The sequence below is a fragment of the Nanorana parkeri genome, unplaced genomic scaffold, assembly GCF_000935625.1.
Source record: "Nanorana parkeri isolate BGI_ZX_2015 unplaced genomic scaffold, ASM93562v1 scaffold477, whole genome shotgun sequence".
Taxonomy (NCBI): domain Eukaryota; kingdom Metazoa; phylum Chordata; class Amphibia; order Anura; family Dicroglossidae; genus Nanorana; species Nanorana parkeri.
Genome location: NW_017306745.1, coordinates 1,144,653 through 1,158,039, shown reverse-complemented (window position 1 = coordinate 1,158,039; position 13,387 = coordinate 1,144,653). Strand labels below are relative to the sequence as shown.

Sequence of the window (13,387 nt, the reverse complement as noted above, 5' to 3'; positions counted from 1 at the left end):
AGGATCAAAAAACGTGTGAACTTGCTCATGCACATGCGCAGTTGCCTGGAGCACATCCGAACACGGCAGTGGAGTGTGAGTACCTTATTTTGGAATACTGTATTATTAGCAGTTTGTAGGTGTTATGTAGGTTTTTTGTATGCACATAACCATAGATATAACATATGTATCATATGAATGATTTGTACATGTTTGGCAGTAGTAGAAATATGTTTCTAGCACTTGTTTTTTTTAGTTAGAGCGGCGTGTTCTCTATAGCGCGTATTACACGCCACGCGCGTACGTAAATACATAAATACGCGCCACCGCTGTGTGAAACTCTGCATTCATGCGCGTGTAATTTTCGTAAGTACGGTTTGGCGTGTAGAAGCGTGCACGGCTTCGTAAATCAACCCCATTGTTTCACAATTACAAGACACGATCTCAGAATTATTAAACTTTCTTTCCTCGGCTCCGCGGTCTTTCATAGAAAATTAACTTTGTTTCTCATGACAAGTCATAGCACAGAGAATGATCAGTAAGGTTACTGAACACAAGACATACACACAGAACATTCAGCACTGTATACACAGGCAATGACATCACTCAGCATGTGACCCAGGGAGGAGCTGTCATTGGCCAGTCACCAGGAAGTGGGGCACTCTAGAAGCACGCAGCCTTGTTGTCTTGTCACAGTGAGTGTCTGCACCTAATTGCTTTCTATTAATAAAATGTCTCTGCACCTCTGTCTTCTGCTCACTGAGCACTCTGTGTCTCCTGAAAACGTTATCTCAGTACAATGTTGCAGTATGAAGGTGATCTGGTTACATTGTGTCCTTGTTGTCACATTGCAGGTCAGAGTCCTGGAGACAGATCTCTGCAGCCATGGCTCTCCGGCTGTGTTCCCTGCACCTGAAGACAAGCAGGCTCCCTGGATCTCTGTGCAGGCTCTTCTCACTCACAGCCCCGGCCAGCCAATCCGCTGCCCAGGCTTCCAGCGTTCTGTATACCCCAGAACACCACGCCATCAGGGAGTCACTGCGAAAGGTACAGCTTCATGTTCTCTATTAATGCTTTGTATAGAAAACATAAAAACCCGGCGCACAGATCTAAGTGCAGTATAATAGTAACCGTTTAATAAAGGTAAAAAGTAATGCACTTACAGGGTATTTAAAGGCATTTCATTGGCGAGATGTTTTAAATACCCTGTAAGTGCATTACTTTTTACCTTTATTAAACGGTTACTATTATACTGCACTTAGATATGTGCGCCGGGTTTTTATGTTTTGTTTTTTTACAGTGCTGTTACGTGGATGTTTCCCTATCCAACTAACCAGGCTGCAGGATCCGTGCATACATCTTCTCTGGATCAACTGCCAGTATAACTAGATATATTATACTATATACTATACCAGGGCTCAAAATTTCAAGTCCTGAGCTACTAGCCAGGCCTTAAGAGTTACTAGCCACCAGTTGCCCCACCTAACCCTTACCCCGCCCCGGCCTTAACTTCGCCCCTAAACACACCCTCTTAAATAATCTTATGATAATTCTTATCTTATGATAGTTGCCGCTTGTAAACGGCAGATTAGGGATTCCTGCTGCAGGAAAACGCAAGTTCCTGACACAGGAATCTCTAATCGTACCTGAAATAATATACACATACACTAAAGGTGTCCATACACCTGCCGATTATCGTACGATAATGGGCAGGTGTATGGGCAGCGTGCGACCGCTTCTACTGTAAGGTCGTACAACTTTCGTCTTTCAAGCACGCTGGAAAACCTGCCGAAAATCGTAAGATTTTTGGCCGGTTGGTGGCGTGGTCGGAAGACGAATGATACTGTCAGGCCGAAGGAAGCCAGAGCTGACAGGAGCTGCTCTGCGGTCTACATCCGATACATCCGCTGTCTGCGACCGTGTGCCTGACATGTCAGCTGGCTGCGGGCCACATAGTACCGGTTCGGGGGCCTGAGTTGGCCTGCGGACCGGTACTTGGAGACCCAAATTTCCACTCACTTTATTTTTACTCGCCAAATGCAAGCAGGCGAGTGGAAATTTTGAGCCCTGTACTATACTATGTATAGTATATATAGTATAGTAATATACTATATATTAGTATACAGTCCATAAACAATCGATCTAGTTGCGCAAATTGGTGACTTCTGTTTTATATATTAATGCTTTAACCATCAATGCTTGTCAGTCCACCCAAAAGTGTCCTATCCACTGGTCCCTTATGAATCAGTACACTGGTGGCTGACACATCAACTGGTTCTTTGTAGAATCAGTGCACTGCTGGCTAACCATTCCACTGGTTCCTTATGGAATTAGTCCACTGGTGGCTGACCCATCCACTGGTTCCTTATGGAATCAGTCCACGGTTGGCTGACCCATCCACTGGCTTCTTATGGAATTAGTCTTTTACATTGTAAGCCCTCAGGGTCAGGGCCCTCATTACCATCTTGTCTTGAATTGTATTGTGATTGTAATGTCCTCCTTATATTGTAAAGTGCTGCACAAACTGTTGGCGCTGTATAAATCCTTTATAATATTAATAATGAGTCCACTCGTAACTGACCCATTCGCTGACTCCTTATAGAATGAGTCCACTGATGGCTTACCCCTTCACTGGCTCCCTATGGAATGAGTCCACTGGTGGCTGACCCTTCCACTGGTTCCTTATGGAATGAGTCCACTGGTGGCTGACCCATCCATGGGTTCCTTATGAAATCAGTCCACTGGTGGCTGTCCCATCCACAGGTTCCTTATAGAATTAGTCCACTGGTGGCTGACCCATCTCATAGATCCTCATGGCCCATGGTACACCGTACGTGGGGCATATTCGTTTACGTGGCAGCAAGATCCTAAGTTGAATTAGATACACTGTATGCATGTAAACATTTGTGCTAATGTTTACCATGGGTACAGCACAAATATAGCTTATTGGTCGCTGACGCTGCTCAAGACTGACATGTAAATATCAACATTGTGTAGTCAGCAATGCCAATGCTTCTATTACACACTATTAATAGGCTCCTGACACCTAGCATGCTTAGAAGCTGGGGCACAGGCACCTCAAATAGAGTACATATGCACTGTATGAACATACACATTGGCACAGTCCTTTACATACATAGAGTGTAAAATATGCTCCATACACATGCCCTTTAAACGCAGATTTTTCCATTTTTAGTTTACACAGCAGGCCAATATGAACCAGTGTGCATGGGCCCGTACATTTTATCTATAAGGTATTTGTATAGCACAGACAATTTATGCAGCGCTTAACATATTGCACATTCACATCAGTCCTTGTCCTCAAGAAGCTTACAATCTAAGGTCCCTATCTCACATATACATACAGGGCCAATTTAGATTGGAGCCAATTAACCTGTGAGGATGCTTTTGGAGTGTGGGAGGAAATCCATGCAAACATGCAAACTCCACACGGATAGTGTCCTGATGGCATTTGAACTGGGAACCCCAGTGCTGCACGGCAGACATGCTTACCTGCTGCATTCAGATCCCTAAAAATGACAAGTTTGGATGCAGATTGTTGTTCAACCATGTGCATGAGCAACATATTTCTCAGGGAGTCCAGCTATTTCATTTAAATATATAGTATTCCTTAATAGCCACATAGGATATATGCAGTATGCACCAAATAGCTTTGCAAACCCAGATGATGGCTTGTAAAAGTAGCTGCAACATCATCACTATGCTGTACATGGCCTATGTAGAGAGCAGAGCTATTGGAGGGGTCACTGGATGCATTGCATGCTGCCTGCAGACAATTACATGAGGGGGCGGAGACAAGACCAGTCACCCTGCACGAGGAGAGAGAGCAGCAGTGAGCGGTCTTTATTACAGAAGGGGGCGGAGACAAGACCAGTCACCCTGCACAAGGAGAGAGGGAGAGCAGCAGTGAGTGGTCTTTATTACAGGAGGGAGCGGAGACCTGACCAGTCACTCTGCACAAGGAGAGAGGGAGAGCAGCAGTGAGTGGTCTTTATTACAGGAGGGAGCGGAGACCTGACCAGTCACTCTGCACAAGGAGAGAGGGAGAGCAGCAGTGACCGGTCTTTATTACAGGAGGGGGTGGAGACAAGACCAGTCACTCTGCATAAGAAAAGAGAGCAGCAGTGACCGGTCTTTATTACAGGAAGCTCCGAGTGTCACACTGGATTGATGCACAGATCAGGAAGAAATACAGAAAGCTCACCAAGATACAAGGAAGAATACACATGACTCTTGTATCAGGACAAAATTGACTTGTCTCAGACAGAGTTCAGTCTCTGAAATGTAGAAACATTCTTTTTATTGTTACCACTTTCACTGGCACATCCTGAGACCCCCCCCCCCATCGCCCTTCCACAGAGGAAATCCCCATCACTGGCTGTATAACTCTCCCTCTTTCCTGCACACCGCCATAGGCCCAGGATGTGTGTACAGCAATTCATAAGAAGCTGGGAGGGGATGGTGAGATAAGGCACTGGGTTCATTTCTTTATTTCTACATATTATTTCAACAAAACAGTCAACAAACTTCACATAACAAAAGAGGACGCAAAAGTAGAAACGAGCGATTGAATCCAAGGTCGATTCTCCATTCTCACAAGTGCACGCTCATTGTTCAGTGAGTTTGCGGTGATTGTCCTATGAGACCGTGTACTGCTTATTTTGGCCATCACCGTCCCCTTCTACAATACATAGAACAATGGATAAAAACTTCCCACCTGGCTCACCTCTAGAGACACCAAGCCGGATCATTTCATGTCAGAGCATAGAATTCCGCAATAATAGTTTGTGTTCTATGGGAGCGAAAACTTTTATCGCATTTGCAATGTGCCGGTATCGCCGTGATCATATTTATCACTGTGGGATTTACAATGCCTGAGGATTAAGGTTCATGTTTGGGCCGGGGTCAGCAGTTCATTTTGTTGAGGGGCCACATGAGAAACTGGGACGGCTGTGGGGGCCTAACGTTTAAAGCACGGTACCACGCAACCCACCGACTGTGCGTTACAGTCCAGCAGGCACGTTGCATTGCCATTCTTTTTAATGGCACCCCAGATGCACCTTCTGCGCAGCAACATGCGGTACCACAAAACTGTGCCTTGCGGTTGAAAAAAGTAGTGCATGCAACACACTTACATGTAACGACCGGTGGGTGCATTGCATGGTACTGTACGTTAGTTACTGCTGGTCTAGTCACTGCTGGTCGGGAACTTTAAACAGTATATGAAAGGCTGGCTGAATCAGCTGGCCGTGACTTTAAACTACACACGAGCATCTGGCTTCATGGAAAATGAGCCGACTGCTGGACTGATGTAATAAAGCAACCCAGGGTGGCATCCACAGTTTCTAATACACATGACAACCCCTTCCACCCCCGCACATACCGATTTTATTGCCCAGCGGTCCCAGCAACCAATGACTGCAGAGCAGGATCCCTGAAGTTCCTGGGTGGTTCTAGCAACCAGTGACAGTAGAGCAGGATCCCTGGGGTCCTTAGATGGTCCTAGCAACCAGTGACTGCAGAGCAGGACCCCTGACATCCCTAGGTGGTCCAAGCAACCAGTAACAGCAGAGCAGGACCCCTGACGTCCATAGATGGTCCTAGCAACCAGTGACAACAGAGCAGGACCCCTGACATCCCTAGGTGGTCCAAGCAACCAGTAACAGCAGAGCAGGACCCCTGACGTCCCTAGATGGTCCAAGCAACCAGTGACTGCAGAGCAGGACCCCTGACGTCCCTAGATGGTCCAAGCAACCAGTGACTGCAGAGCAGGACCCCTCACGTCCCTAGATGGTCCAAGCAACCAGTGACTGCAGAGCAGGACTTCTCAATGGCATACAAGTGCAGCGATGTTCCTACACTTGCAGTACATTCATTCTTCCCCCCGTCCATGTTACTGAATGTCCGTACCTCGGTACAGACGTGGACGGGAGAAGATGTCTGCAGGATCCATGCACTCACCATCCACTGATCACAGTTGCAATGATTTACTGGCTCCAATGCAAAAAATTATGAATTCACGTTTATTTTTATTTTATTTTTAAAAGGTGGACTTTGTCTTTAATAACCATGTCAGGACACTATCTGCAAGGGGTTTGCATGTTCTCCCTGTGCTTGCATGGGCTTCCTCCCACACTCCAAACACATGCTGGAAGATTAACTGGCTCCTGTCTAAATGGCCCCGTATGCATGTGCAATAGGGACCTTAGCTTGTAAGCTCCTTGAGGGCGAGGACTGATGCGAATGTGCAGTATAAAAAGCTCTGCGCAAATTGTCAGCACTATATAAATACCTGTAATACTAATAAATAAATAATGTCAAGTAGGCAGAGCTCAGAACTCTGGGGCAGAGATTCATTCAATGGAGTCATTGAGAGATGCAATTGTGGTCTGTGATTCATCATGTCGGCATCAACCCAAATAGAAATACGGTAATTGTTGCTATAAGACATCGCACAGAACAAAATTGGTTTCCACATAATCTTGGTTAACTGTCAAGGAAATACATAGATGACAATGTGTAGATGTCAGGTTCTGGGGATGCATGACTTGCTGATAAGCTCCTGAAAGCAAAGTGATCCTGGAAACATTTGAAGTGTATTTCCACGTTGCAGTCAAATTTGAGAAAATCCCACTATATATTTGTTTCCATTCACACAGCATACCTAGAATATGTCTTACCTTTCTGATATTGCCATGTACCAGGCTTCTTGTGTTAACATTAACCTACGCAGCCCCTCTTGCATTCCAGAACATAATTAAAGTAATATTAAACTCTCAAACTTTTTTCAATAATTTAATTCAGATCAAATAAATATACATGGACCAGCAACATATTTATTTACTTTTTTGCCCAAGCACTTACTGTATATCCCTGTACATGTATATACTGTATATATACTGATTCTTGTACAGGGAATGCAGCAGGGCAGGATGCTGCGCTTAGACATAAAAAGAACTGTTTCATATTTGCAGCTCCCGCTCTGTTAGTCATTATGAAGTTCTTGGTGAGATGGGCAGTTTAATGGCTAAGCAAACAGTGGAGAGCACTGAAGAGATTTCTCTGCTGCAGGTAATAGGATGTGACTCACCGTCCTTGCTGCTATAGGAGCCCTGCCTGTGATCCTGCAGGAATTTCCTGTCTCATAGGACCTGCCAGAGAATAGATAACAATAGAGCCAGGAATGCAGAGTGAAAAGGACAGAAGTTCTGAAGCTTTAATTGCTCCCTGGAGAAGACTTATATTATCTGAAAGGACAGATATGCAGATTTGTATCTTTTCCCTCTTATTTTTTTTAGCATGTTAGATTTTTATTGAGAAACCAAGAAATAAGACAATACATACGGTACATGGTCAATAATTGACACGAATCACAGATCGTGTATCAGTACGCAGACTGCGATCTAGACATGCATATTAAGAAATATCCAAGTATTAATATATGAGGAACCAGATCACATCATTGTGAAAAACATCTCTAGCAACATTTTGCTTTAATTACAACTGAAAAAAATAAAATCAATGAACTAGACTACACACTGTCAATCTCATAGCCATGAGGATCGGTATTGTGGGGAGAAGACCAATTCTCTATAGTAGGGGTGATCGTGGGCATTTCAGGAGGACTAAGCTTTATTCAATATCTTTTTTCCCTCTTAAAATGGACACACACATATAACCATTCAATCAATAATTCAATGAGACTTAAATGATTGATTTAAATTAAAATCTTAAAGCAAAGATCCTCCATTTGACATATTTTGCCTAGCCCTAGACGATCGGCTGTGGCAAAATTTTGTTAATCACTAATGATTGATGGGACTAATATCTGCGTGTTTCAGGAGACATGATCGTAATTTCTTTTTTATAGCTCATGCAATGCAAAATGCAAATGTGTGTGTTGCATCATCGATATTTTAATGTGATAGATTGCTTGCTCGTAATTGCTTATATCTGAATCTATTACAAATTCGCTATGTGTTAAGGTGCCCATACACCTGCGGATTATCGCACAATAATCGGCAGCTGTATGGGCAGCGCGCGACCGCTTCTACTGTAAGGTCACGCGACTTTCGTCTTCCCAGCACGCTGGAAAACCTGCCGAAAATCGTACGATTTTCGGCGGGTTGGTGACGTGCTCGGAAAACGGATGCTGCACGGGCGTGTGTGCGCAAGCGCACACTGTCCGCTCAGCACTGCAATCATCGGAAGCCCTCCCCTCAGCGGGGGCGGGCTTGCGATGATCGCAAGTACGATCTGCCTGTCCAAGATGGGCAGATCGTACGAAATTTTAATCACCTTACAACCATCGCACAAACGAAAGTCGCGCGATGGTTGTAAGATGTATGGGCACAAAAACTTTTATTTAAATATTTCCCTCTATAGCCAAAAATGGATATAAATCCATTTTGCGTGCACCAAATGCCTTTACAAACCCATTTGTAAAAGTAGCAGTGACATCATCACTGTGCTGTACATGCAGCCTATGCAGAAAGCTGTGAGAGGGGCCCAACAGGCCCCACCCACTAAAGGAGGGGGCGGAGACAAGACCAGTCACCCTGCACATGGAGAGAGAACATCAGTGAGCCGTCTTTATTACAGGAGGGGGCGGAGACAAGACCAGTCACCCTGCACAAGGAGAAAGCAGCAGTGGGCGGTCTTTATTACAGAAGGGGGCAGAGACAAGACCATTCACTCTGCACAAGGAGAGAGAGCAGCAGTGGGCGGTCTTTATTATTTATCCTGGAGTTCAGCTTTAAGCTTTTTACTTACTATTTTTTTTTAATTGTCTTCCCTGCAGATAATAGACACTGAAATCAACCCATATGTAGACCAGTGGGAGAAAGAAGAACAGTTTCCCGCTCATCAAGTGTTCAAAATCCTTGGACGTGCTGGGATGTTGGGAGTCAGCAAACCAACTGGTAGGTGCAACCTGCCCTAAATCTTCTGCACTTTTAGACAACCTGTATTTTGCCCATACTAGGCTATACTAAGAGTGACAGGTTCACTTTACTATGAGCCAGTACTTACCTCTCCTGTCCTTTCCTGACACCTCAATCTGCTGCCAGACCAACAGAGAAATAGCCACTACATTCGTGTTTGAGTGAACAGGTGTTGGCAGTTCCAGGCTTCTTGACCATCATATGTGTAGTGTATGGAAACTATGGCTTCTGTGGAGTAGGACTTGGGGACCAACACCAATATATGATAAAAAAAGGTTATGTTGAGGTGGCTTATGGCAGAGCGTATTTAGAACAGTATTTACATGTCCTGTTCCATCACAAATCCTAAAAAAGGGGATTATTCCCTGATAGAGGATAGCGGAAGAGCCCATGCAATTTATTCCTTTTTGAGCCGTAGGCCAACTATACCCAGTAATTTCATATAAAATTGGAATAATGATGATTTTTATCTTGTATCTAAGTCGTAAAAAGTGATATATACGAGCTTACCAGTGCTTAGATGTGGCAGCTGCATTAGTGTCTTTCTTTCATGTTACCACATGTTTTCAGCAAGTACAGAAAATAGCTGTAGAACCTGCTGGAAATGCCGTGTCAGTGAGCTGAAAAGAAAGCACAAACAATGATATCTCTGGTTCCAATCAATCCACCATATAATAGAGATGAACAAAGGCAGACATAATTGAAGTCCAGCTTGTGTGACAACTGCACAGTGGAGATGTGAGTGGAGACATGAAGGGACAGGAAGTGGGTTACCAGCAGGATCACCAGGTGAAAATAAACTGCAATTTATTGCATTTTTGTTTTGGGGTTTAGATTTGATTTGAGTCCAACTTCGTTCTCAGATCCCAATCAGAACTTTCACACCTATGCAGAGGATGGCACTAAAGTTACATAGTAGATAAGGCCCCATTCACACCAGGGCGGTTTCGGATTAGCGAGGTTTCCGCACAGATTTTAAAATGCCGGTTTTGGGTGTTTTTAATTGCGTTTCAGCGCAGAAACACAATAAAAAATGCCCAGAACCGCGGTTCCATTGAAAGCAGTATGGAAACCGCACTCATCAGCGCAGCAAAAAAGGGTCAGGGAGCAATTCGGGCGGGAGGTGGTTGGATTGAGAGGAGCCAAACCGCCCTGGTGTGAACGGGGCTTAAGGTTGAAAAAGGACACAGGTCCCTCCATTCTAACCTATGTGTATCCCAGTTTGGATCTTCCAAGGACTTCCATGCCCTTGTATATTGTGCCCATTTTGGAAATAATCTATATATATATACTCTAATACCATTACCTAGGAAAGGGGGGTCTACATTTCCACTGATCTAACCGTAAAGAACCCCCTGCTCAATTTCAGATTAAACCTCCTTTCCTTCAACCTTAAATTGTGGCCATGTGTACTTTTTAGGGACCTTAGAGTAAGCACTTTGTTACCATCAGTACAGTCACTATTGATTAATTTGTAAATAGTAGGGATGTCCAGAAACCAGTTCCGATACCAGCGCCGATATTTGGCATTAGAGAACTACCAGGGTTGCAGCGACCTGGGACCTGGCTCTGGCGCTCCACCACTGTCCTGAAATCATTACTCTGTATTGTTTTAGAAAAACTTTTCATAGATACCAACTGTCCTGGATATTCTGGGACAATCCCACATCTGGGCCCACTCTACTGCCAATGCCATGTCCCAGAATCGCAGCATGAATGTTATTTGATTTACTGCACATGTGCGATAACTCAATAAGCCATTGACTGCCGAGATCGGGGCTGGGAGTGGGTGGTCAACATATCTTAAGAGGAGGGGTCTGGGCATGATGTGACCACGCACACCCCAAAAGTGGGGGAGGGATTGTGGGCTGTGGGTAGTGTTAACAGGGTACCAGGATCCGGGACCATAATGTTGGTAAGTATAAAATTGGTTAGAATATTCTGATGTAATGAAAGATCATTTGCTACTCCTTAGGGATAGTACACGAGAGCAGACAGAGGTTGGGAGGCTGAGTCTGAAGATGTGGAGAAAGGAAGAGTGTGTGTCCACTGCACTTCTTTTAACCCTTTCTAGTGATGGCCGGCCTCTCAATTGGCTGCTATCAGCCAGACACACTTGTCTTTCTTTCACTTCCTATGACCCCCCCAACAGACTCCTCTTTCTCGTCAATTTCTGGAAAATCCGCATTTCTTTATAACAGCTGCTGCTCATACAGAAATGGTGTGATGAGCCTTCTTTAAATGATGTAACCTCATTGCCAAGCCCATTAGCCTTCTAAATCCAGTTAGTTCCCAAAGCACAGCTGCTGTCAGCTGGGAAAATGCTGACATGGCTGGGAGTGCATAGGATTACAGGGAGAAGAGGATTACACCGGACCGGGTTATGAGCTGAACACTAACCCTGCTGGCTGCCAATCGCAGGGAAGAAGATCGAAGAATAAATACAATTACCCCAGCGCAACATTTATGTAATTTGTGCACCCCCCAGATATTGACCCCCAAGATGGAACCGGCGCAGGCCGCTGATTAAAATGATATCATAATTGTGATTTGTATGTAATGTAACGGAGTGATGAAGCTCAAAGTGAACGTTTGCATTTTACTGCAGGAGAGCTTAGTGCTGCAAGCACTGCATAGTGCTTGCAGCATTTTTTCTGACCGGATTAGAACGCAGGCACTGATGTGCAACGCATTCCCGTGCAGCCGATCGCACTGCGGCCGGAAGGTGTGGCTGTGATGCCATGAAGTTCAATGCACCGCCACGCCCCCTCCCACCCCAACAAAAAGTGAGCCGGACGCAATGCAATCCAGTGCATTCCAGCCCCAATCTCACTTTGGCTGGTGTGAGCTAGCCTTAAGAGTATCTTTTCTTTCTTAGCTTATATCAGCTCCTGCATGCATTGTAAATTGTATTCAATTTACAATGCCGGCGGCACCTGACAGAATACAATGTGAACAGCGGGATTCCTCGATCGACAAGCTGTTTGTGTTGATGGAGGAATCGCGTCAATTTTTTTCATTCAGCCTGCGTGTTGAATGAAAAAAATTGATAGGTGTATGGACAGCTTTACTGAAAGTTTGTACAGAGCCTTATAGAGCAGAATTAAAGGAGGAAGGGAGCCCTTTGACCCATTCAACTGTGTATGTGTATTTCAGCTTGAGCAGTGGAATTCTTTAGACTTTTTTCATTCAGCAAGGCAGTTAGGATTAGTCTGGTATACATACAAAAATGGGTCAGGTGCGCCACCTGGTGGCAGTAAATATAAAATATTTATCACAAGGATTTTTTCATTCTTTTTTATAGTCCTGAAAATAAGTTAAAAAACACATAGGTTAGAAAAGGTATGAAAATCTTGTATGATCGCTGTTGATTTCCTCGAGATAAGCTGACACTGGCAGTATTTGGATGTATTTGCATGCATCTTTTTCCACCACTTCCTAGGTGGAAGCACAATCGTTCATGTGAATCTGGCAGCCGGCAGACAATGATGCGTGAGGGCGATCAGATCATACCTGCATGGCTGACTTCTCTCTGCTGTCTACAGACACCTTAGATGCAATGCCTTCTTAACAGTCATTAATTTGAAGTCTGTTCAGAATTCCACATGCGGAAAGCCTCTCAGGAATCCATATGATGTGCAAATGAAATACAATAAGGAAATTGCTGTTGCACTGTGAAGAAAAAGGGAAGAAAAAAAAAGGACAATAAGTTGCAATTTAAAAACAAAATCTCCATAAACGTCTTACAGCCAATGTCCCTTCTCGGAATAGCAGCCGTAACAAATGGATCTTTCTGTTGTGCGTCGCTCGCGGACAACGCCGCAGAGTTCATTCTGAGAATGAGGGCTCCCTGCAGCTTTCTTTAATATAGCTGCTGCCTGCATGACCGATGTGGCTTGAAAATGTTTCCCCCTTGATTCAGCCCTTGGTACAAACATCTGCAGTTGTGAGAAGCTTATAAAAGGTCCACATAAATCTCCGTGACTGCTGCTGCCTTCTTCACTGTAGGGAGAATCTTAAAGTGGAACCGTGGGCCAAATCAAAAATAAAATATACAACGCAGTCTGTTATTAGCGTGAACATAGCAGTTTCTGCTCCGTATCAAAGTTTTATTACCTGTTGGTCCTGCCAGTAGATCTGTTGATTTGACCACTTCTGTAATAAGGTGACAACACTGTTCATTCTGCAGTGAAATCATAGCAGCATTGTCACGTTGTGGATAGGGAAGCCTTAGATCAGCCTTTCTCAACCTTTTTCACCATGGAGGAAGGAGGGGAGAAATGGGTACGCTTAGGGGAGTTTTGGGCGGAAAACCTGAATTTGCCCTTTAAAGCCTATGAAGCCCAGAAATACTTAATCCAAACTTCTTAACATGGAGGAACCCTTGAAATAATGTTTAGGTCTCAGATAACCTCTGCTAAAAAGAATTTATATATATATATATA

General features: G+C 44.3%; 1 protein-coding gene across 1 annotated transcript in view; it reads left to right on the top strand.

Annotated features, from left to right (window-relative positions):
• Positions 1-597: 597 nt before the first annotated feature.
• Positions 598-13,387, top strand: part of LOC108790497 (probable acyl-CoA dehydrogenase 6) — a 73,865-nt gene continuing 61,075 nt past the window's right edge. The window contains exons 1-3 of the mRNA XM_018560764.1: positions 598-674; positions 834-1,026; positions 8,801-8,921. Of these exons, the coding sequence (XP_018416266.1) occupies positions 865-1,026; positions 8,801-8,921 (283 nt within the window). The 5' untranslated portion in view covers positions 598-674; positions 834-864. The remainder of the gene's footprint in view (positions 675-833; positions 1,027-8,800; positions 8,922-13,387) is intronic.